The sequence below is a fragment of the Mya arenaria genome, chromosome 7 (genome assembly GCF_026914265.1).
Source record: "Mya arenaria isolate MELC-2E11 chromosome 7, ASM2691426v1".
In the NCBI taxonomy this organism is placed as follows: domain Eukaryota; kingdom Metazoa; phylum Mollusca; class Bivalvia; order Myida; family Myidae; genus Mya; species Mya arenaria.
The window spans coordinates 46,882,107-46,907,879 of record NC_069128.1 but is presented as its reverse complement, the minus strand read 5'-3'; the positions used below and the strand labels follow the sequence as shown (position 1 = coordinate 46,907,879).

Here is a 25,773-nt window from a genome sequence, read left to right as displayed (position 1 = left end):
TGTTTTCGTACGTTTTATATCTTAAACATACATAGATCAATAAAATGCTTTACTGAACACTAAAAATAAATGTCGTAAATAATTTTATTTTGGCGCCAAATATCTACTTTCAGTTTCGGAAATCAAACGTAAACAACACAATGCCAGAAAAAACAAACGCATACGACCCGACGTGTTTGCCTGACCTTTTGCCAATTTATTACAAGAAATTATTTCCTTACGGTCCATATTTTAAATGGCTAAATTACGGCGGAGGTGAGTTTAATCATTAATTTATTCACAACTGCTGTAATGACAGTTCTTGGGATCAAATTTAAATTTTAATGTGTCACTCGCACTGTGAGGACTTTTTGTGTTATTATTGTAATTTTACCGTAATAATATCAAGAGGTACTGTACTCAATAATCCAGTCTGCCAACGGCTTATAAAACCAGCAAGCTAAACAAGTTGCGTTAGCCCGGCTTGAAACTGGCCATCTCCTTAAATGAATCGGCACATGTCCCGGCCGTTAATCCATGTTTTAAACCACCACCATATGCCTCAGATTCACGTGTACATATTACGGAAATAGTCTATATAAACAGCCACTTCAGAGTCTTTGACAATTTTTGTTTTGGCAACTCTGCGCGTCCATATCCCACTTGTTATTTTCCTAGCCGAGAATGACAGATCCCTGCGGTAGGTATATTGAGCAGAAAGAGAACGGGCACCAAAATGGCAATGCTTTGTTGGCAGATCTATTGATCTTGAAAAGTTTGTTTCATGAAATAAGAGAAAGGTATTGGCTCAAAATATTTTATAATTTGTAGCTTTTGTGTTTTTATTTAACACTGCTCTGATAAATGTTGTTGAGTTACATTTGAAAAATATATTTTACATTGGTATGAATCAGTCGACTTGAGGCGTTTAGAGAACAAAATGCATATCCAAATGTTAAAAAAGTTTGCCAAACGGGCATTATTGAGGCTATTACAGAATATGCTGATGCTTCAGCAGTTGTTCCTGCATCTTATTAGAAAGAAGAATGTTCTAAAATCCGAAAAGTATTTTACGTTGTTGATTAGATAAAAAGCACACTGACATTGTTCTCGTGATATTTTGCTCTTTTGCTTAAATTTCAACAGCAACATTCCTGTAAAAGTGAAACATTAAAGAATGGAATTATAGAAGATAGTTGTGAAAAGCAGCCACATGAGTAGTAACATTTTAAAATTTGTAAGTATCTGAAACTTTATGCCCACAACGGCTAATTGGACGCTGAGCCCCCAATAGATGCACTCAATTCATGGAGATGCTTACTTTCCACACATGGGTATGTAGGAAGGGGTGGAAACAAACTGTTTGTGGACATATTAAAAATCTTGTAAATAGAATTAATGTTCAATAAATGCCGTTAATATATGCAATAAGTAACATTTCAGTGCCAAAAGGCTACCTCAGTCGACGAGAGTTCTCCTTCACTCTAAAGGACGACATTTACATCCGGTATCAGTCGTTCTCAACTCAAGATGAGCTAGAAAAAGAAATACAAAAACGATGTCCATACAAGATTGACATCGGAGCTGTTTTTTCCCACAGGGTAGGTACTAAATCATTTCTCACTTCAAATGGCACCTAAAAAAGTTTTAACGCTGCTTTTTAGAAATGATGCTGCACTCTCCTCAGAACTTTTAAAAAAATGATTTGACTATATCTATGACAACCAAAAATTATTACATCTATACACAAATTATTTTCATTTAATACGCTCAAAAGAGTTCCAGTGAGAAATACATTTTAACTTTATTTTGTTTAAATGATGTGGGAGAAAAAAAATTTACCATGGAAAATACTTAAGCTTATTCTATAAAGACCAAGGTGGTCTAAGTGGTATAGGTGTCCGCCTATCTCCCAATATGTTGTGGGTTCAAGCCCAACCAGAGGTGCTTTATCATGGCCTCTCAAAAAGGACACAGTTCTGGTTTTCTGCCAAGGAAAAAGACTCCAGAATGAATCATATATTAGTTTGCTCTGTCTACAATCAAGCAAAAAAGATTACTATTCATGAAGCAAAGATTTAAGGGTGTTCCTTTCTAAAACTTTAAAGCTAAAACTCTATTGCAACATTCATATATTATATATTTTTCAGCCCCGTGAGCACAAGACCGTGAAAGCTGCAGCATTTCAGGCCCAAGAAAAGGAGCTGGTGTTTGATATTGATATGACTGATTACGACGATGTCCGGTCATGCTGCTCGTATGTGACTTTGTTCTTTCTGTATAATTTAAGTTTGCTAATCAAGACACTGAATTATGGCTTGTTGTTTAATAAATTTCCATTAAGTAACAGTGATTTTTTTGGTGCAATTTACTGCGTTCTATAGGCTCTTTCCCCTTGCCATAATGTTTTGATTTTTTTCCAAATTTCATAAATGCAGATTATGTTAATGAATAAAAAAGGAATGAATTTCTTGAAAAAATAAAAATATTGAAAAGACTAACTCTTTCACAGCATAGTGTATGCATTTAAAGAAGTGAATACATGTATATTTACCATTATATTAGGTATTTCAGTCTGATTTTGTATTTTTCTAAAAGTAGACTTTTCTTCCAAATTTGCAAGGCACAGGCAGTGAAAATAATACCCAGAAAAATCACTGAGTAAAAAATGCACGACAATACAGAAGTTCTGGTTATTCAGAACGAAATTGATCTGCATGTTGCCTATTTGTCACTTATCTAGCTTAAAATGTCTTGGAGTGGTCTACCTTTAAATGTCTGGACTAGTTTACCTTTAAGTGTATGCCTTTCACCTGAGAAAACATTGGTTAGAACCCCATCAGGGCATTTGATCTCTTCACAGTCAGGCATAAATATATTTGTATAAATTACTACCTAGCTGAAATATAGTTAAGTGGTTAACATACTTTTTCAGAGGTGCTGACATCTGTGATCGGTGCTGGCCGCTGATGCAGATTGCCGTCAAAATTATCGACAGGGCACTAAGAGGTATAAACACAATGTGTCAAAGATTTTATTTTTATCGTTCCATAGTTTTATTGTTGTTGGCACAGGCAGTTTGCAATTAGAATTATTGTGATAGCTTTGGTGTTGTTGTTGTGAAATAACCTCCTTGTAACCCATAAACTTAAGATATTCAAATGAAACTTCAAACTAACAACTTAGATGAGCGGTGTCCTTCGCCTTTGAGCTGGTCATTGCTGAGATTTGAAATAACTTGCAACACAGATATATAGGTGTCAATACAAGGAAAACTCTATTGCATTTTATTGGCTGAAAGTATAGGGCAACAGTCATATTAGTTGTTAGATGCAATCACCCATAAAGTACTTCATTATTTGTGATATTGTCATTGTAAAGAAGAGCGCTTGTGAAAGTCAAGTTATCAAGCAAAGGCAAGTGTTAACCTTGTAACCAAATTTATTATTTTTGTGAAGAAAGCTGTATGTATATTTTTTTAGAGCACATACTGAACCATTTATTCATATATGTACATACTCATTTTTGCCGCACACATTATTATCTTATGATCTCTGCAGATGATTTTGGTTTTGAGCACCTGTTGTGGGTGTATTCTGGTCGCCGTGGCGTCCATTGCTGGGTTTGTGATGAGACAGCTCGCAAACTCTCACAGACGGGACGTACAGCCATCGCAGAGTACCTCAGTGTTGTCAAGGTAACATGGAATAGATTTTAGTTTGTACTTGCATATTTCCTGTTTATCTCTTGTGTTTCTGACATGTCCAATGTGATACAAATAATGCTTTTACTCGGCATGAAAAGAAAAAGGGTCACTTACCCAGCAGGTGTGCAATCGATAAAAAATTTACTTGCTGATACTGATGTCAAATTTCCAGTTTATATCTGGTGTTTTAGTTGGATTTTTTTTGCTACATTTTCTATGGAAAAATGAATGCAATTTATATTTGAATGTGGCGAATCTTCCTCACAGAGGCAGTCAAGTATGATTGAAAAATTTTCTTGCCCGACCTCTATATTCACTGGCAAATTGTTTTTTTGAAGACCAAGTGTGTTTTTAGCTCGACTATTCGAAGAATAGGTGGGCTCTACCCGCCCAGGCGTTGGCGTCCGGTTAAAGTTTAAGGGCAAGTTGGGATTTTCACTTATAAGTGCAATACCCTTCTTTCAATTGACTTAATACTTCACAAAGTTGTTCAGGGCCATCACATGATGAGGTTAGATAACTCCGTATTATTATATACACAGATTATGGCCCATGATTGACTATGGAACTTGGGTTAAAGTTTTAGGGCAGGTTGGGATATTTATAAATAACTTCTATACCCTTTATTCAATTCACTTAATACTTCACACAGTTGTTCAGGGCCATCACACAATGAGGTTACGTAACCCCATATTATCCTTAATACAAGTTATGGCCCCTGATTGACTTCGGTTAAAGTTTTAGGGCAGGTTAAAGTTTAAGGGCAAGTTGGGATTTTCACTTAAAACTCCAATACCATTCATTCAATTGACTTAATACTTCACACAGTTGTTCAGAGCCATTACATAATGAGGTTAGATAACTCCATATTATCTTTTATACAAATTATGGCCCCTGATTGACTATGGAACTAGTTTTAGGGCAGGTTGGGATATTTATTAATTACAGTGGAAACTCACTAAACCGGATCTCCACAAAACCGGAATCCTCAGGATACCGGACTTTTTTCAGAGTCCCGATTTTCCCGTTCTATTTTCAATGTAAAATAATCCCTACAAAACCGGAACCTCGGAATTCCGGATACCGGACAAAAAATCGAGAAAATTTGTTAGTTGTCAACGTAATTTTACCTCGCAAAACCGGACGTATATTTGTTCAAACATGTCAAAATGATTTTGTGTATTAGGAATTCGCGAATCGCGTGTCACTTTGTCACTTTGTTTTGACAGCCGGTGCGTCGTTAAATATTGCACCTGTGATTGTGTGTTAACTTGATAATCAAACGATAATCAAACTTGTGAAAAGAAAATTGATTGAAACATTAATTTGTTTGTTGCAGAAAATAAAGAACTAGAAACGGTTATTAAGTGATCGTTTTGGAGGGTTGTTTTATCTAAAGACTTCTATGATTGAATCAAATTAGAGCGATGCGTTAATTAAACTATCAAACATACTTAACAAGCATTAAACAAACATACAAAGAACTTTGCTACATGTGTTGATAGTGACTACCTCGATAAGGTGCAGGACATTATGCCATGACGCAAACTAAGATTGTGAAAGCAAAATGTAGTGCTCAGAAACAGACGACACTGGACACTTTCTTTAAGTAATGTAGAAGAATTACCTTGACTAAACATTATGTGTCACACTAGAAGCGTAAAGATACATGTACATGAACAACGATATAAACTGTATCTGTAATGTTACAAACACATGCACATTGATATATTAATGAATATACATGTATATTCTATGCATTATTTCAAGATACTTGAACCATTGTTGATGTAAAATAATGTTATCTTTATGTGTTTTTATTTTATTCCAGTTTTCAACTTCCCTTTAAAGGTTAACTCAGTTAATATTTTGAGTAAACTTACTCCGTACATCAAATCCTCACTAAACCGGAATCCTCACTAAACCGAAAATTTTGCACAGTCCGGACCTTGTCCGGTTTAGTGAGTTTCCACTGTACTTCTATACCCTTCATTCAATTTACTTAATACTTCACACAATTGTTCAGGACCGTTTCCCAATGAGGTTACATAACTCCATATCCTTAATACAAGTTATGACCCCTGATTGACTTAGGTTAAAGTTTAAGGCAAGTAAAAGTTAAGGGCAAGTTGGGATTTTAATAAAAAAACTTCTATACCATTCATTCAATGCACTTGATAAAATTCAAAATTATTTACGACCATCTTACAACAAGAAACATAACTCCATTTTAACCCTAAGTACAAATTATGGCCCTTGAATTATTATTATTATTTTTTATTTCTTTTGAAAGGCATATTTATATATTCTTAACCACATTTTCATATGGGAAATCAAGTTATTTGAATGACTTGTGTCATTGTTCGGGCGGGCTGGTGGGAGGGCAGCATCAAAGTCACCTTATGTATCGAATAATTTTAGTTACGTTTGGCATAAAGAGACCAAACTTGGTAATATTACATCGTTATTGTATTCACTTCTAAGTCAAAGCGGCTTAGTCGAGCGCGATGTATTACGAAGGTTCTTGTTTCTAAAGTTATTGCTCAGGGTATTCAAAGGAAACGTGATGTCCTGTGACAATATGCACATATGTAGCAAGGCCTATGACTCCTAGTTTAATAATTATTGAATTATGCACCCTTTTAAACTGAAAGAAAATGCCAGCAACCGATGAGCATTGAAATCTGCTTGTGGTATGCTTGTTGAAATGCAAACTCAGTTTTATCACATACTAATATCAATTGTTCTTTTCGACAACCAGTAAAAATTCTTATACTTTTTGATTTGGCTAGGATTAGTTTATCTTACTCTTGAATATATTCAACTTGTTTCTAGGGAGGTGAAAACCAAACCAAGAAGGTTGGGTTGGAAGAGAATCCACATCCATCCATAAAGTAAGAACTGACAGGTGGTAAACGGCCTTGACCACCTAGAATTTCTTTATTTGGAAATATTCAATCCTTGCCACCTATTTTTAGGATTGAATTTTTTTCCAAATATTCGAAAAACTTCATGATTTCAGAGGGGGGTGGTGTGTATTGTAGAGTTTTAGCTACTGAGTTAAAGCGGGTGCTGACTCTTTTCATTTTGGCAGCACCCCTCTGCCCTAAAGCATGTGAAGGGTTCACATGCTTCTACCTTTTAGAATCAAATGCTTAGATAATCAAATATTTCTTATGACCTAATTTGAGTAATTGTTTTTTGGTTAAGAATCTTTTTTTCATGATTGTTAATACATACAAATCAAACATATCTGGTAGTTAAAACCTAAATGTACTTTGATTAACACATTTGTGAACAAAATTGTCAAGTTAAAAATATTCTTCACAGCACAATGCAATGTGCCCTTTTAATCCTATGCACCCTGTCCCTTTTCTGAAACACCCTGCCCTTTTTAGCTCACCTGTCACGTAGTGACAAGGTGAGCTTTTGTGATCACTCTTCGTCCGTCGTCCGTCCGTCCGTCCGTTCACAATTGCTTGTGAACACAATAGAGGTCACAATTTTGACCTAATCTTTATGAAACTTGGTCAGACTGATCATCTCTATAAAATCTAGGTCAAGTTCGATATTGGATCATCTGGGGTCAAAAACTAGGTCACTAGGTCAATTAGTAGAAAAACCTTGTGAACACAATAGAGGTCACAATTTTAGCCTAATCTCAATGCAACTTGGTCAGAATGGTCATCTCTATAAAATCTAGGTCAAGTTCGATATTGGGTCATCCGCGGTCAATAATTAGGTCACTAGGTCAATTAGTAGAAAAACCTTGTGAACACAATAGAGGTCACAATTTTAGCCTAATCTCAATGCAACTTGGTCAGAATGATCATCTCTATAAAATGTAGGTCAAGTTCGATATTGGGTCATCCGCGGTCAACAACTAGGTCACTAGGTCAATTAGTACAAAAACCTTGTGAACACAATAGAGGTCACAATTTTAGCCTAATCTCAATGCAACTTGGTCAGAATAATCATCTCTATAAAATCTAGGTCAAGTTCGATATTGGGTCATCCGCAGTCAATAACTAGGTCACTAGGTCAATTATTAGAAAAACCTTGTGAACACAACAGAGGTCACAATTTTGACGTAATCTTTATGAAACTTGGTCAGACTGATCATCTCTATGAAATCTAGGTCAAGTTCGATATTGGGTCATCTGGGGTCAAAAACTAGGTCAGTAGGTCAATTAGTAGAAATACCTTGTGAACACATTAGAGGTCACAATTTTAGCCTAATCTCAATGCAACTTGGTCAGAATGATCATCTCTATAAAATCTAGGTCAAGTTCGATATTGGGTCATCCGCGGTCAATAACTAGGTCACTAGGTCAATTAGTAGAAAAACCTTGTGAACACAATAGAGGTCACAATTTTAGCCTAATCTCAATGCAAATTGGTCAGAATGATCATCGCTGTAAAATGTAGGTCAAGTTTGATATTGGGTCATTCACGGTCAATAACTAGGTCACTAGGTCAATTAGTACAAAAACCTTGTGAACACAATAGAGGTCACAATTTTAGCCTAATCTCAATGCAACTTGGTCAGAATGATCATCTCTATAAAATCTAGGTCAGGTCGATATTGGGTCATCCGCGGTCAACAACTAGATCACTAGGTCAATTAGTACAAAAACCTTGTGAACACAATAGAGGTCACAATTTTAGGCTAATCTTAATGCAACTTGGTCAGAATGATCATCTCTATAAAATCTGGGTCAAGTTCGATATTGGGTCATACGCAGTCAATATCTAGGTCACTAGGTCAATTATTAGAAAAACCTTGTGAACAAAATAGAGGTCACAATTTTAGCCTTATCTTAATGAAACTTGGTCAGAATGATCATCTTAACATAAGCTAGGTCAAGTTCCATATTGGGTCAACCCAGGTCAAAAACTAGGTCACTAGGTCAATTAGTAGAAAAACCTTGTGAACACAATAGAGGTCACAATTTTAGCCTAATCTCAATGCAACTTGGTCAGAATGATCATCTCTATAAAATGTAGGTCAAGTTCGATATTGGGTCATCCGCGGTCAACAACTAGGTCACTAGGTCAATTAGTACAAAAACCTTGTGAACACAATAGAGGTCACAATTTTAGCCTAATCTCAATGCAAGTTGGTCAGAATAATCATCTCTATAAAATCTAGGTCAAGTTCGATATTGGGTCATCCGCAGTCAATAACTAGGTCACTAGGTCAATTATTAGAAAAACCTTGTGAACACAACAGAGGTCACAATTTTGACGTAATCTTTATGAAACTTGGTCAGACTGATCATCTCTATGAAATCTAGGTCAAGTTCGATATTGGGTCATCTGGGGTCAAAAACTAGGTCAGTAGGTCAATTAGTAGAAATACCTTGTGAACACATTAGAGGTCACAATTTTAGCCTAATCTCAATGCAACTAGAATGTTCACTTTATTTAGCAAAGCTACAGGTGAGCGATACAGGGCCATCATGGCCCTCTTGTATTTGTAAGCCTTCACCTTTCTAAATAATGGAGGTTCTCTATTTCCAATAACTCAAAAAGATTTAGCCTATTTTTCGGGGGTAATTTACTTCCAAACTTCCTTCAACAGAAGTCTTGCTACTAACCTGTCTCAGGTTTATCTTTTTTTAATTTTGCAGTTAAGAAATGACTATAAATAAATGCTTACCCACTAAATGCCTTAGGGCGGTATTAAAAGATCTTAGTTCACATTATTTTTATGTGTTGCAGGTGTTCTGTAGACATTGTGCGTGAACGTTTCAAGGACTACGCAGTCAAGTTGCAGGATTTCATGGGAGATGAAGACCAGTACATGAAAGTTCTTCAGCTTGTCCCAGATGAAAATATCCTTTCATGAATCCAATTTGTATTAATGATATCATGTAAGCCCACCTTTAAACCATCTACTTAAGTGTATGGCAACAATTTAGATAGGTCGGGCAGAATGTTATATTTTATGGAGCCCAGCATATATTCACCCTTCTGCCCTCATGTGGACCAGTATAATTATATTCACCATATTATAATCACCCTTCTGCCCTCATGGAGACCAGCATAATTATATTTACCCTTCTGCCCTGATGAAGACCAGCATAATGGTTTTCACCTTCTGCCCTCATGGAGACCAGCATAATTATATTCACCTTTCTGCTCTCATGGAGACCAGCATAATTATATTCACCTTTCTGCCCTCATGGAGACTAGCATAATTATATTCACCTTTCTGCTCTCATGGAGACCAGCATAATTATATTCACCTTTCTGCCCTCATGGAGACCAGCATAATTATATTCACCTTTCTGCCCTCATGGAGACCAGCATTATTATATTCACCTTTCTGCCCTCATGGAGACCAGCATAATTATATTCACCTTTCTGCCCTCATGGAGACTAGCATAATTATATTCACCTTTCTGCTCTCATGGAGACCAGCATAATTATATTCACCTTTCTGCCCTCATGGAGACCAGCATTATTATATTCACCCTTCTTCCCTCATGGAGACCAGCATAATTATATTCACCTTTCTGCCCTCATGGAGACCAGCATAATTATATTCACCCTTCTTCCCTCATGGAGACCAGCATAATTATATTCACCTTTCTGCCCTCATGGAGATCACTTAATTATATTCACCCTTCTTCCCTCATGGAGACCAGCATAATAATATTCACCCTTCTGCCCTCATGGAGACCAGCATATATTCACCCTTCTTCCCTCATGGAGACCAGCATATTCACCCTTCAGACTTAATATAATTAATACTAATGACTATTATAAGTACATACAAAATTTACATATTCGACAGTTGAAACCTATTAAAATTACTTCAGTTTTTTTTGCTCTAATGTTGTGGAAGGGTTTCCTTGTTTGGTAGCTTGCTTCAGCCTATAATTTGATTATAAAGGCATACAAGCATTACTTATTTGGCAGTTGGAATCCAGTATTACGTTCTTTAAACAAAATTACTATTATTTGTCAAATTCATGAGGCCTGAAAGATCATTTATGTTTCTGGTTACTAGACTGACTGTCTTTAAAAGCCCCTACCCTTTTTGTGCTATACTGTTGCTTAGTGAAGATGACTCATGTTTACAGTTTTAAGTGTCGCAATGCAATTTCATTAACTGCATTTTGCCATCTGGAAGCTTAACGTTAACTAAAGCCTATACCACACAGCAAGACCATCTGCATTCTAACCCTGATTAATAAAGTTGATCCAAATCGTTGATTTTAACAATCAGCTTACAGCAGCCAACCCCGCCCCCAACAACAACAACTCAATAACCGTCCCATCAAATAACTCTTAAAAATACAATCCTTGACCTTGTGGACAGTATCGTGCAATTCTTGAGAAGGAGTTTGAAGGAAAGATGGACACAAGCAACAAACGGTGGCTCTTGTTTGTGAAGATATGTGAGGACAGGCGACAGAAGGTGGGTTATATTTGTGATAGTGAAAGATTGAATAATCATTGCAGGGCTTCCAACATCGCTGATAATTGATTTTGATCAAACATGATTATTGATTTTTATCGACCTTTGATGTTCAGTTAAAAATAATAAAATAAGGTGTTAAAATATATAATACCCATCATAAATACACACACAATAAAATTTGCAAAATACATTAATTTCTGTTTTCCACACTTGATCATAACGAGACTATCAATACACAATGTTAAAATGACGTCATAAAAATTAAAATGTGAAGTTGTTGTTTAAAATTCGAAAATTTGCACTAAGTTGCAAATGTTCACTACAAAGCTTTTCTGAATAAGCCTAGAAATCTGATATGAAAAATTGTTTAGCCTGTTTCCCGGGTAGATACATGTAGCCGTAAACCTTTTTGAGAAGTCAAGAAAAATGGAGCCTTTTATATTCTAAGGGGACAGCAAGCATTCCCCAAATCTCTAAGACTAGGTCATGTTGCATGTTTATACTTTTATTTTAAGTTGCTAATGTATTTCTTTAAGAAAATCTTATTTTCTAGTCTGACGCCAAGCGTTCCCCAAATCTTGAAGATGAGGTCATGTTACAATACTGTTATCCTCGTCTGGACGTCAACGTCAGCAAGGGAGTTAACCATCTCCTGAAGAGTCCCTTTTGTATACATCCTAAAACTGGTGAGGAAAACTTATACTTAGTTAAATTTGTTTGGTGATTTTCAAGCGAAAATGTTAATTAAAAAAGGCATGTTTTATATTGCACAAAAATCGAAGAATCATAAATTCATATCATAAAATCAAAATTATATGTTACTGGTAGAGCATGATACAAATGATCAATGCAGTAAATGAATTTTTATTGTTGAGGGATTTTAAGATAAAACATGACATCATGACTCAAGCACAAAGGGAAACTAGGTTTATGGAGATAAAAAGAACAATGATAAAAAATCAAATGTTTAACACAAAAACAGCTAGAAATTTTAAAATTCTCTTCCAAAAAACCATCTTCAAATTGTTCCCATATTGAAAAAGATCATCAAAGTTGTTTCATTATCTAACCTTGTTAACCTTTTAAATTCTCGACCTTTAATGAAATGTTTTATATCCCACCCCCATTGCATCAAGACATTAATAAAACATTGTTTTTGTTTTCAGGTCGTGTTTGTGTGCCAATAGATCCTGAAAACATTGACAGTTTTGACCCCTTTGCTGTTCCAACTATAAGGTATGTTCAAGGGAGGTAACTCCAAATGCAATGAATTACTGTTCCAACTATAAGGTATGTTCAAGGGAGATAACTCCAAATGCAATGAATTGCTGTTCCAGCTATAAGGTATGTTCAAGGGAGGTAACTCCAAATGCAATGATTTGCTGTTCCAACTATAAGGTATGTTCAAGGGAGGTAACTCCAAATGCAATGATTTGCTGTCCCAACTATAAGGTATGTTCAAGGGAGGTAACTCCGAATGCAATGATTTGCTGTACCAACTATAAGGTATGTTCAAGGGAGGTAACTCCATGTGGACTAGCCCGCTGATTTTTAATTTGTTTATACTTTACTGGCATTGGTTGGAATGCCACTTATACCAAAATATATACTTTTTTATGCTTTAACTGTATTTTTTTCTGCAATTTCGATATAATAGAGTAAAATTATGATAAAATAAGTGTTTTCAGATGCATTACCAGGAAACCTAATTTTTGCTTCAAAAACATTAGCGAGTCACTTTAATGATTTGATGTTCCCACTATAAGAAAATAAGGCTTCAAATGTGATGACTTGATCCTCCAACTCAAGGTATGTTCCAGTGAGGTAGCTCCAATGGTAATGATTTGGTTTCCAAACGTTTCATTACATCTGTTTGCTAAAATATAACTTTGGCCATTGTAAGACTTCGAGTTATATACTTTGGTGCTCCCTTCACAGCAGGAACATACCTTAAGTTAGAACTATTGTCCTTCAAAAACATGTATGATGTTTAAATGCTTGTCCAAGTCGGCATTTACATTTCAGTACAATTGTTGAAGAGCTTAACAAGGCAGGGACAGTTGGTGATGATGAAAAGAAAGTCAGAGGTATTGTACTCTTATAACTGTGTTGTTATTCATACAAATTGGTTAATTCAATAATACAAACTGGTTAATTCAATATAAGCTCTTGTTCATGATCGATAAAGTATCAAATTTAGGATGCACAGAAAAATACCTGTTCGAGAAAAACTATGCTGCTAATAATTCCATTTAAAAGTAACTTGCATTGTTATATCGTTACGTTGCCGGTGGTTTATTGAAATTTATTAATTTGATATTGTTCACTGTTCTGATATATTAGCCTGCTCTCACATCCTAATCAAACGTCAGGGACGATCGCACATTTGGTGGGGTTTTCTGATAAAATACAATTAACTTGTTGTTATATAAAAAGAATTGCAATTCATTTCACTTTATGAACACCAATAGAAAAACAATATTTTACTAGTTGCTAAGTCACTCATTTAATATAGCTTTTGGTACGCATAATTTTCATTTTTATTCCTGTTAAATATTTTTGGATATTACCCTGATACAAACAATTGTCCTCTATTTAACTGTTGGTTAATGCTTCAAGAAGCCATAGACTTCCTTTCAAATAAAAAAATCTTTTAAATGAATGAAATAACGCTCACATTCAAATATTTTTTTCACAGACTACAACATGACCTCGCTGAAGCCATGTATCCATGTGTTCAACAGATTCCTGTCTGGCCTAGAGAAGTCCTGGCAGGGGAAAATGATTGAACAGAGTGGTGAGTTGCAGTTTTAAAAAAATTAAACAAGCCACCAAGCCAAATGAAGAATGGCCATTTTAAAAAAATATTGGTTATATATTTGGCTTAGGGCTATTTTATTTTTAAAAACATATAACCCCCCCGAGGGGAAGACACTTTTAAATTATGCCACCCCCCTACAAGTAGCAAATTTCCCCTTGTGGGGTCCTTTCTAAAAGACACCCACCTATATACTATCTAAATAATTACCTTTCCCCCTTTGGATAATATGTTTTACTGGAATAGCCCTTAAAGGTAATATTCCCAAATTGATATCAACTAAATCATGATATTTGGACAATTCCAAGAAAATCTTAAGTTTGATAACTAGTTTTATAAGACATATTGATCTATTATCGGCCCAATTTTTTATCTGTCATATTTTTTATATAACAGTTATTGATTTTTATTTATTTTTCAGATATAAAGATGGAGTTCTGATGGAAAATTCAAAAAAGGATCTATGCGATGTCTGGAATAGTCCATATTTTTGAATCTTGTTACTCTTGTCTGTGAAATTAATGATAGATCGAGATATTCTGGGAAGCTGGTTTGGACAAGCCAAAGATTGCAGAAGATTATAGATAGTCTCTATCCTTTTAATCAGAAATAGTATTTCAAAATATTTAACTGTGTAAGTTGTCATTGGTCATTTGAATCCATCATATTTACTACAAGAACATGCGCTCAAATGTACTCATGCAGGTTAAGCTGGTTGAGCCATGTCATCTAATTTATATAAAACAAAATGTACGATAGGTTTGAAAATGTTAAAGCTGCACTCTCACAGATTAACCATTTTTACTTTTTTATTTTTTGTTCGGGAATGCGCAATTTTTGGCATAAATATCTGCAAACCAGTGATAAAAGACTGCTAACAAAAAATCAGATCCGAGATTTTCATTTTTCCGTTCTAAAAATAATGTTTTATGGCTTAAACCGTTACTTTAAGATTTAAGAAAAATGCATAAAACATCATTTTTTGAACTTCAATATAAAAATCTGCGATTTTTTTTTTGTCAGCAGCCTTAAATGACTAGTTTACGTGCATTTGTTCTTTTTGAATAAATTGGGTCGTTCCATGACAAAGAATAAAGAAGTTGTCAAAACGATCAATCTGTGAGAGTGCAGCTTTAAACAATCTTTATAACCCCTGTAGTAAAATTTAATACTAACACTCCATGGTATAAAGTATCCTATGAAAATTACTTTGGAAAGAAAACAAGTAGAAAATAGCTGTTGGCTTGTCCAACTTGCAATAAGCAGTAGCAATGAGCTATTGGCATTCTTCGTCTGGCTTTCCATTATTTAATCTTAATGGTAAATGGTAGTATGATTGAAGGTTTCAAAACATTGCATATTGATATACTTGTTTTTCTGTTATACCTATTTATAATGTATGCAATAAATATCAAACGCACATGTATGATTCTTTTTTGTACTAGGGCAACGTAAAAAGAAGAGAATGGTCTCAAGAATGCCTCGTTGTGATTTCTGTAATGTTTTAACACCTCTTGAGTCTGTCCGAAAAAAGCACAAAATGTCAGAAAAATCGTGCTTAAAAGTTAAATTATTTTTTAAGATATATATGAATACAGCTTAATACGCCAGAATGATGACGCTAAACACATGAGTAGCAAGGCCACTTTCTCTCGCTTATAATGTTATTTGTGTTGCAAAAGACAACTGTCAAGCACGACAAACAAAAGATGGAATGAAAATAAGCGCAGAATTTCTTTCTAATAAAGTGCCGCAAGGTGGAACAATTCATCAGAATACAGGTAAAAAATTAATTCCAACCGGAGGTTATAAAATAGTTATTATACGCTGAATAAACTTAAGTAGCTATTTTATAGAAAAATAAATTGAAAATTATCCCCAGTTCTCCTATTTGACACGAACGCGACAAATTAATACCTCCGCAAGTGTCGGAGTGACAAATGATTGTAAGATCGTACCTTGCATGACAAAGATAGGGACTGGACACATACTGTTCTCTGTAAGTCTTAAATGGCAATACATACTTGGTTCGGAATGTTTCTGTGAACTTGAACGCGAAGGTAGGGACACTTGTCTTAAGAACGACACGAGAGACGACCTCATACACGATCGGGGTTTTAAATTGTTCGACAGAAGTGACCATAAAATAACAATATCAGTGAAGAAGACACTTCTGTCGAAACATCAATAAATTATATGTACCGAACACGAACTATTAGCAGTAAAGCTTATATGGCAAAACATACTTCGATCAGGAGATTTCTGTGATATTGTATGTGGAGACATGTCTTGCGCTCGACACGTTATGTTGGGCACATCTGCCACATCTTTTTAAAATTCGACCGTGAATAAGAAAGATACGGACCGGAAAAAAACCGGGACGGACGAACGTAACGACGCCCGTGGTTCCTATAAAACTCGCACTTAGAAATGGATAATAAAAGAACAAGAAATAAACGACACACCAATTGATAGGCATATTTATTGCTAAATTGTCGTGCCACAATAACAAATACACAGTTATAAATAAAATCCACAACCGTTACTATACACCAACATATATTATCAAAGAAACAATCAAATGATGAATTCACATGAAAAGCCCATGGCTTGCTTCTTCTTAATCTTTTGTGAATGACACTATGCCACTGTAGTATGAAATAACTCGTAGAAATATTTTCCTCAAAGTTCAAATGAAACTTTCCATTCAACCGAGCATACTTGTTTGTCTTAACAGTTTACTTGTAAGAAAATGGTCTATGACAAAGACCTGACGAATATAAACCTTTACTATTTTGCCATGACCTTTAAGCCACAAATATTGGTCTTGGACTAAGCATCATCTACCGATCGAGGGAGCACAGACGATGCAATTGTACGAATGTTCGGATTATTTGAGACCTATTTTCCTCTATCAAATCGACAAACCCACTGCACATGCGCTCTCACCTCCAGCCACATTATTCGGACCCACATAAATAAAAAACTAATCCTTCAATTTGCATTCACAGCCTCGAACTAATTCAGATCTGCTCCATCGATCGGTGACAAATTCTTGAAAATGGAATCAGCCTAAATGATACTTCTACGATTTTCTGAAATAAACATATAGAACATTTAAAAAAAAGAGACAAACAATAACAATACAATTATATACCTTTATCAACACAAGAAATCCTACAGGTGCGGTACTCGAGCACCATTGCCGGTCCCAAATACAAAATCATAGATGAAGTCAAAATGCAGTTAAAGACCATTTAAAGTAAACTAACATGCCATAATCTGTAACCTGCAATAGAAACTTGGGGTCATTTAAATACTTATTAAAAGTAAGAACTTGGTTTGGTATCTGGCAAATATCTACCAACAAAGTACATGTACATTCAAAAAGTATATATTCAAATTAAAGACTCGAATCATCAACCTTTATCTAAACGCTGCTCAAATCCTTTCCTAACCGATATTAAACAAAACAGACATCTTACACATCAGATTACGTCACAAAACATCATTTAAACAATTTTAAAACTTCGAGGGCGAAATATATGTATGACGTAATTTTGATTCCGATTATTGATAAATTTGGTTTCTTTAAAGTATATTAATAATAATAATAATTTAAACAATCATCGATACAACGCATTCGGATCACCTCGACAATTTTCCATCAAAACAATCTCGGGTGTATATGAACGGTTAACAATGTCAGAAATGTTTACATTTAACTATGCGGCATTCGATCGGGTAGTAAGTATAGGATAGATCACGAGCAGCCGTTTGATATGGAATTTTTCAGCGAGCGTAGCGAGTTGATAATTCTATATCAAACGGCTACTCGTGATCTATCCGACTTAGACAACAGAAAGTGTATTGCTTGTTTCTCAGTCCGATACCATACATTTGTATGAGAAAAATGTAAAGAAAGCACAGGAAACAAACATTTCTGTAGTATTAAGAACGTCCTTGTAACATAAGTAGTTGCACGATTTGCACGAGATTTACAAGTTGACATATCCGACAGAAAAACAGTTGTGTGTGAGATTTTGCAGGCCTATGATTGGCCGGCTGGAGGTAGCTGTTGTCTAATTTCAGTTTAGCAGTTTAACTTCATGGATTTGCTCTTGGGGATCTTAATTATATATGCAATCAAACACTTCACTGGCAATCAATTGTAACTATTAGTAAAACAAAATACACGTTAAACAAACGTATAAGACCAAAATTAAGCCGTAATATCGAACAAGAATATTCAACAAGTACATGCTCTATTTTTAAACCTGACAGTATCATTTTTTTAAACTCATAGTAATGTTCGTTTGTCCTGCCTCTTTCAATTAATCTTGTGGAAATAAACACTTAAACGTAACCTTCTACATTATACAATAATTAATTATTCGTGCTGACTAGTAATTTAAATGGAATATCTTGTTCATGATCGACAATGAATCAAATTGAGTAGGTATAAATAAACTTCTTTTGTTATATGCTTTCAGGAGGTTTATAGAGATATTTGTATATTGGCCTAGTTCTTTGTATTGATATATTGTATCGAACTTTAAAAGTATATAACATGCAAGGAGTAATGGCGCCATTGTATTTCAATATTGCGCTCCGAGTGGATTAGCCGACGTCACTTTACCAATGATATACGAGAGTGCTAAAATCAGCTATTCTTTAATACAAACGTTTGTTGTCGGTTACATTTCTATTAGAACAAACTCTCACTTGCAGGAGATACTGCTGATTTTTAATTGTAATGAATTATCATCCAAAATATGTAAATGTAAGTATTGATCGCTTTTTTTTTTGCGTTAATGCTGAACGAACGCGCTTCATATAATTTGATCGCGAGCCCTACAGCCTTCATACAGCACACATGCGAGAAAAGAAATGCGATTAATCCTTAATTATCAGTAAACAAAAATAACTTTAGAATTTAAACATACCAAATGCCCTTTTTTAAAATTAAACACACCCATCAACTTTTTTAAACGTTCATGATTGATGTCTTCTGAACTTGTTTGGAAGATAATAGTTATTGATCGTGTCGTGTGTTGTTTTTTTTTGTTTCCGGACGTAATGATTGAGTTTACATATGAAATTTAAAAAGTCAGCAATAAAACGATTGGAATTGTCACTATCTTTAAAAGTTTTAAGTAAGCTTTGTGTGAAAAAATGTCTGACATTATATGATATTATCCAAAGCTCCGGTAAGAGGCACATGAAAAGGATCCCAACGACTATGAACTAAAGACACAAAGTTTTAACGTGTAAACACCACATACCCAATTACAAACGCAACACACAGACCACACACGCATCAAACTAGCTTCACCGATAAATGATTGGATTTCCGCCTTAAAACGGTCAGTAAGGCCACTTCTTTTTTATTTTTTGGTTTACAAGAATTTTTGGAAAAAATGTCCACCGGGTGGTCGAAAAACAAAAAAAAGGAAAAAAGTCACAAAACATACTCGTAAAAGGTGAAAATCAGAGAACAATATAAAAACATTGAAAAAATATAGCATTTACTTGACATTTTAAATTTTTAAACTGCATGTTTTAATACACTTATAGTTTCAAAGTTCTAATAAAACACACAGTTTAAATCTTACATTCTGTGCATATAAAACATCAATAAAATTGACTATAAAACATGTTTACATGTATAAACTACACTTTTTATCAAAGATACATTGAATATTACTCAGCAAGACATTTGTTTAGCTTTAAGGGTATGCTAAAGCAAAAGTGAATGCAGAACACTTAAAAACTGACCAATATTAAATTGAAAAAAAGAGAAGGCGAATTTTATGCATTAAAATACACAAAAATTGCACTGTATTAAGACAATACATTACATTTTCTAAACATTGTTTCAGTTATTTCAATATTGGAAAATGTCAATAAAGTGAAATAATTTCCAATTTTGTAAATAAGAAAGTAACATTTGTTGAAGACATTTGAGCTTTAATATTATGAAAACGATTCCTGAAAAACTAAAAACCAAACTAGACCTAGATTTGAGTTTTAATAACCTTTACAATGCGGGGTCCTAGTTGTGTGTTACCCAATCCATGCTAAGTCCGGATATTTTCGGACCGGGATATTTACCATGGGATGTTCACCAAATCCATTTCAAATTCAAATCTTGCAGCAAATTACCACATCACATAAAAAACACATAGCAATATAATAAATCTGGCATGTGACTTAACTTTATGTACCAATGATAGTAACAGAGAAATCCATAATTATGTATCGGATATTTTCATCTTCTCCTAACTCAGCCATTTTGTGTATCATGCGTTCACAGGCCATATATACTTCATGATTGTTTATTTTTCATTTTAAAGAGTATTCCTTGGTTACAACCACAAATCTCATTTATAGTGAAATATCATGTTCATTGCAAATTTAAATGGACTTATTCAAAATAGTTTTCCGTGTTGTTTTATCTAAATGTTTTGCACACAACTTCTGGCATTAGTAAATGTCATTGACACATGTGTTCAACTCTTTCTTTGTTTTTACTCTAATATTAACCCAAACATGAATAAACATGTATTAATCTAGAATAAACACAAACTTTACATTGACTCAATGACAAGTATTTCCAAACCATTTTGTGATTTAAAATCCATAAACCCAACCGACCGAACTTGTGAAACTAGGTCACCGGTGTCAACTTAGAAATTTTACTTTCGATTTCCCCACTCACACTAAATGCACTGTTATTTGATATTTAGCCATAAAATGTTTTTCTCACATATAATTTACAGATATTTGTGTCTACTTATTCGATGGCAGCCGCTGACACTTTTATTTTTCTTCTATAAACAACAATATTTTCATGACCTAAATTGGCGGGGAAAAACAACAATCACGTGACAGTTATTGTTTGTGTCGGCTGTTAAATTTGCCAATGTATTTTGCTCTTTTTATTTAACAACTCCTGCATATTTTAATTAGTTATTTCATACAAATAATGACTGCTATCGTCAATTCCGCCATTGCCAACGGCGCTGCCATAACAGTTGACTGGCTCACATGCTATCACTATAAATTGGCGAATACGGCTACAAAACAACAAACCAGTCGAGATATACTGCATTCGTAATCTTATATGTTCGTTTTTCTTTCGTTTCGCACCAAAATCAATACGGTCGGGAAAATAATTTTGAAAAAAAAGTCAAATTCATTTTTTATTTTTTTTGTACTTTTCGGAAAATTAGACCCGCCGGTTTTGTAAACCAATTTATATAAAAGTAGTGGCCTAAAACACCATTTCACTTGAGCACGAGTCTACTGGGATCTTAAACCAATTGAATTTCTCAATTTAATTATGATGCCTTCTGCATTAGCCTTTATATAAGAGCTTCTCAAATCCCATTTCACATGCTTGTATTAACTCTCGGTAAAACAAGATAAACATCTTGCACATCAATTAATATCAAAATACAACCACCGGAATATCTTTCACTTATTTCGAAATCTCTAATCAATATGTTTCACTTTAGACTTCAGAAATTCAAAAGCCATCGCCACCTCTACAATGTTTGCTTACATTGGCATCTGTCTTATCACACTTTGATAAAACAGCAGCAACCATAATTATATATGAAATCAAACACTCTTCCCTAAATCTAACACTTATTTAAAGCACAATAACACAAATTACAACTTCTCCTTAAACAATCAATTTAAAATGGACATCTAGGTTTTCAACAGTTTAACGCTTTACAAACTTTTTTGAAAATCCTCAAATTCTTGCGCGACAATTGCAAACAGTTCACTTACAACAACATTTCTAGATCTCCTTTCAACCATTAAAGCACATGGGCAGTTCTAGCAGAGTTGTTATGGAGTTTTAACTTTGGATTTACGAAAAAAACACATACGTCATAATAAATTTCTCTCTATTGTGTTTTTGTAATGGAGTTTACTTTTTACCTTTTTTCTATAACTGTTTTGATTTTTCATGCAAACTGTCAATTGTGTGCCATTTAGAAAAAGTTCATATTTGTTTCATACACTTGTCCTGTGTTTTTATTGATGTATTTCACAATCAGTTCCGTTTCCCCTACGATAAGCTGTGCATCACAATCCGAGTATTGCTGCCATCCTTCGCGCGGGGGTTTCATGACGATATCGCCCACCTTCTCACACTCCTGGTCCTCTATCCGCAGGAGATCGCTGCCCTCCTTGTCCAGGCAGTATAGTGGACCCGGGTTGCTAGACCGCCATAGTGCGATGCACTTATTTGCAAGTCTCTGGTTCTGGTGAACGGCTGTGCTGAATCCTATCCAATGGAAAGTATCGCCGCACACAACCACCTGGTTCATCTTTATCATCCTATTAAACACTCCAACACATTTTTCTTTACCATCCTCACTGATGTATTTCAATTTTAGTGGATGTCCGCCTGGTTTAAATACGTCATTACAGCCAAAACCGTAAGTGTATCTGGCCCTCCGTTCCACGATGTCTCTCGGCTTGTATCCCATCATCACGGCGCCTTTCAACACGGCCAGTCGCGAGTCAGAAGGAAGCATGACACTAAGGTTCGGAAAAGCTGTCTTGATTTTCTCCCGTACAAATTGTGACTCTGCGTATCCTCCAACAAGTAACACAGTTACTAAGTTGTCTGTTTCACATGATTGTAAGATAGTGCGGAATGTGTGGGTGATTCCATCTAAGGAAAATTCAAAAAAGCCTTCCATCACCAATCTGTTGATCAACAGTTTACCGAGAGTGCTGTTATATTCAATACCGTCGCGATGTTTACAATTGGAAACTATTGAATGAAATGTTGTATTGGAACGCTTCTCACACAGTTCAATTAGTGAATGTTCTAATGTCAATTGTACTTGTTTTGTTTGTGTACGAAACTCATGCTTTTTAGATTCAAAATGTGTCATCATATCAAAATAACTCCCTATGAACAATTTTTTAAAGTCATTCCAAACGTCATCACCAACGATGCCCGACATAAACTTTTCAAACTCTTCATTCACCGTATTTCCTCCAAGGTGACCGCCTGTTGCCCGGTACAATTCCCGTAGTCTTCCATCGCCCACGATCTCGTGTATACAGATATCTGCCGTACCGCCTCCAAGGTCAGCTAGAATATACTTCTGACCTGGCGTGAACAGCCCTAATGTGTTTCCAGACGCAACGGCTGCATGTTCTTCACAGTATAAAGAGGCCGCCTCGGGTTCGAGGACGAGCCGCAGGTTTTCAGAACGTATGCCGGCGTCTACTGCTGCCTGACGCATAAATTGTCTGGCGGAGTCTGACCAGATAGCGGGAATGCTGATCATCCATTGGATGTACTCTTCCTTACAACCTTGTGTTGTCATCTTTACTGTGTCTAAAGCGAGGTCTCTAAAGTACTTGATTGCTAAAGAAAATACTTTCTGCGCGTTGATTTGTTTTCCATAACGGTCCACAAAATTGAATAAGTTAGACTGGTGTGTACGTTTATCCATTGAGTCCCAATACTTCCGTAGGTCTTTTGGCATTTGGTCATAAGAAAGCTCGTCCAGCTTCGTCCCATCTCTCAGCCCCAACTCATTCATCGCCCGTAGATGAAGTGTGTACTCGTTATCCCGGGGTTTGCCATGTATTGTCCTGTAAAGCAAAAGCTTGAAGTGCTCAAAGTAAAAGTACACTCGTCTCGCCTCCCGAGACAGGCAACTGTATTTATCCATGGCATCATAGCCAAATGAGTTAAATGTCTCGTCAGGGTTGAGCAGCATAGCCGAGGGAACCCGGTCCGCTGGAAGTTTTCCGCCATGTGTCTGTAGGTTGATGACGTCACGTGACCCCTTTAACGAAAAGGCGTATCCGGTGTAGGATGTTCCAAAATCTATTGCCACAACTACAGCCAATTCATCTGATTGTTTTACTCCTTCGGTTCCGGTATTTTTTTCTATTGACAATGAGGAATCTTGCCTCCATCGTTCTTTCTTATGTTTCACCGAGTTGGATGCTCCCATTTTATCATACAGTGCTGTAAAAAAACAAGTTGTTCTCTGTAACGTTTGTTATGATATTTTCGTTATGTATCATTTATCAAATAAAGTTCGTCGGTTTACAGCAAGTATTCTAATAATTAATAAGTCGTACATTGTATGATAACTGGAATCTAATACGAACTATAATTATATTAAGTCAATTCAAGAATGACCTTTGTACTACTACTAAAAATATTCCGACTACTACTGTCATAAATATTTGTAACGGAACTACTGCGGTGCAGTATTTAAATTATGAGTTTATATTTATATTTCTTTTAATATATTTTTATTTCATATGTCATGTGGGATGCTATTCCATACCTTCATACTGTAGAAAGAAAATGAATCCTGAAAAATAATGAGTTCGTGGTATTTTCGCTAAACATAACTCATGTTTTGAAGCCGATAATTATGTTCATCATTTGCAAATACACGTATCTATGTCATGAACATTAATGTTAGTGTGAGCGCTCTGAAACGGTAAGTGTAACAAAACGGAAAGCCACGCCCGCCTTATCAATATTCATGATTATAACATAAACTTAAAACACCAATATCTGCCTTATTTGTTGACGGATTGTGTTGTTTTCCTTCAATTTGAAGTTCAGTTAAGCTATACGTGTCAAATTTGCGGATCAAAGCGAGCGAATATTGCAGTTTTAAAATTAATAAAGTAATGTACTCACAGAAATATCTTCTACGGTTATTTATTTCCTCTTTCAACACTATGAAACTTTCACTATTGTCTGTGTAATTTTGCCCATCGTCCAGCGCTGTTGAATGTTTATCATTGCCTTATTTATGCAACCTCTGATTGTGCTGCTTGCATGGTTTATTTTTCAACTTAGTCCGCATAATTGCATGCATTTGATATTCATCTTCGTTGCATTCACTGCCTATATCTTTAATGTGTTAACCTGCCTAAAGGGTATCCAAATACGATAACAAAAACGTAATATAAAAATAATATTTCGGATATCTGATAGGGTTTGTACATTGTTTACGATTGATTTACGAATTACCAAAGCCATTCTGGTAACGAAACTCTACGCATAACATTTAAGGTACTTAATAAATGGATGAATGTACACTCGTCAAGGTCAGATAAGATCAAGATTGTTTTTATAACTCCTTTTCGACACTAGCTTATGAAATTGTTCAATCTCAAACGAATTATTTAATGCTTTAGAAGAACCCTTTGATTTTTTAAGTTGGTTTCAACTTACAGACTAATATAACTTTTTTCGTTCTTTTTTTCTGGAATACACGTGATATCTTATTGTTTAGTGATTAAAAACTTACAAAACATAGTCGACGTTATCACATGCTGTACCTTGTCTCCAGTTAAATATATGCATCACGTATGTTTCTGTATTACACATGTGTAATACAATATTTCTCTTTTTGAAGTGGTCAGAAGATATATCATTCCACATGTAAACAAATTAATTGACAAAAGTAATAGTTTTATTTGCAATATTCTACTAAGTCTTACATTTTTCTCACTTTGTATCAATGTTGAAGAATTATTTGAAAAAAATTAGTACAATTTGCATCAAAACTTAGATGAAAGCTTGGCATTTTGTCTTGATTGCGTGAAAAACATTTTAAACGACACTAGATATTCACTGTATTGAAACCAGAAATGAATTTACAAACACATCACAAACTATGGCGTCATATAACAAGATATAAGATCACAATGTCAAATAATGCAAATTTCGTCCAAACAGATAGAGTTAATGTTGTAATGTTTATTGGATTTCACCTAAATATGCTTTCTACTTTTAAACAGAATCAAAACGATTGGATTTAT

At 35.0% G+C, this 25,773-nt stretch overlaps 2 protein-coding genes across 2 annotated transcripts; one reads left to right on the top strand and one right to left on the bottom strand.

Annotated features, from left to right (window-relative positions):
* The first annotated feature begins 104 nt into the window (after positions 1 to 104).
* Positions 105 to 15,355, top strand: LOC128240592 (DNA primase small subunit-like). The gene is made up of 13 exons (XM_052957291.1): positions 105 to 255; positions 1,423 to 1,580; positions 2,130 to 2,236; positions 2,915 to 2,988; positions 3,540 to 3,676; positions 6,521 to 6,579; positions 9,410 to 9,523; positions 11,015 to 11,114; positions 11,671 to 11,803; positions 12,284 to 12,353; positions 13,143 to 13,204; positions 13,816 to 13,914; positions 14,357 to 15,355. The coding sequence occupies exons 1-13, from the start codon at positions 141 to 143 to the stop codon at positions 14,374 to 14,376; spliced, it is 1,248 nt and encodes a 415-aa protein (XP_052813251.1). The 5' UTR covers positions 105 to 140; the 3' UTR covers positions 14,377 to 15,355.
* A 6,586-nt stretch (positions 15,356 to 21,941) lies between these two features.
* On the bottom strand, positions 21,942 to 23,936 carry LOC128241193 (heat shock 70 kDa protein 12A-like). The gene has a single exon (XM_052958152.1). The coding sequence runs from the start codon at positions 23,934 to 23,936 to the stop codon at positions 21,942 to 21,944; it is 1,995 nt and encodes a 664-aa protein (XP_052814112.1).
* Positions 23,937 to 25,773: the final 1,837 nt, after the last annotated feature.

Bases quoted from the DNA above. Each gene is read 5' to 3' on its own strand.
- LOC128240592 (XM_052957291.1), top strand. From the start codon at position 141: ATGCCAGAAAAAACAAACGCATACGACCCGACGTGTTTGCCTGACCTT. The intron at 12,354-13,142 runs GTATGTTCAAGG...TTTACATTTCAG, and splicing joins TTTGCTGTTCCAACTATAAG to TACAATTGTTGAAGAGCTTA. The intron at 13,915-14,356 runs GTGAGTTGCAGT...TTTATTTTTCAG, and splicing joins GAAAATGATTGAACAGAGTG to ATATAAAGATGGAGTTCTGA.
- LOC128241193 (XM_052958152.1), bottom strand. From the start codon at position 23,936: ATGGGAGCATCCAACTCGGTGAAACATAAGAAAGAACGATGGAGGCAA.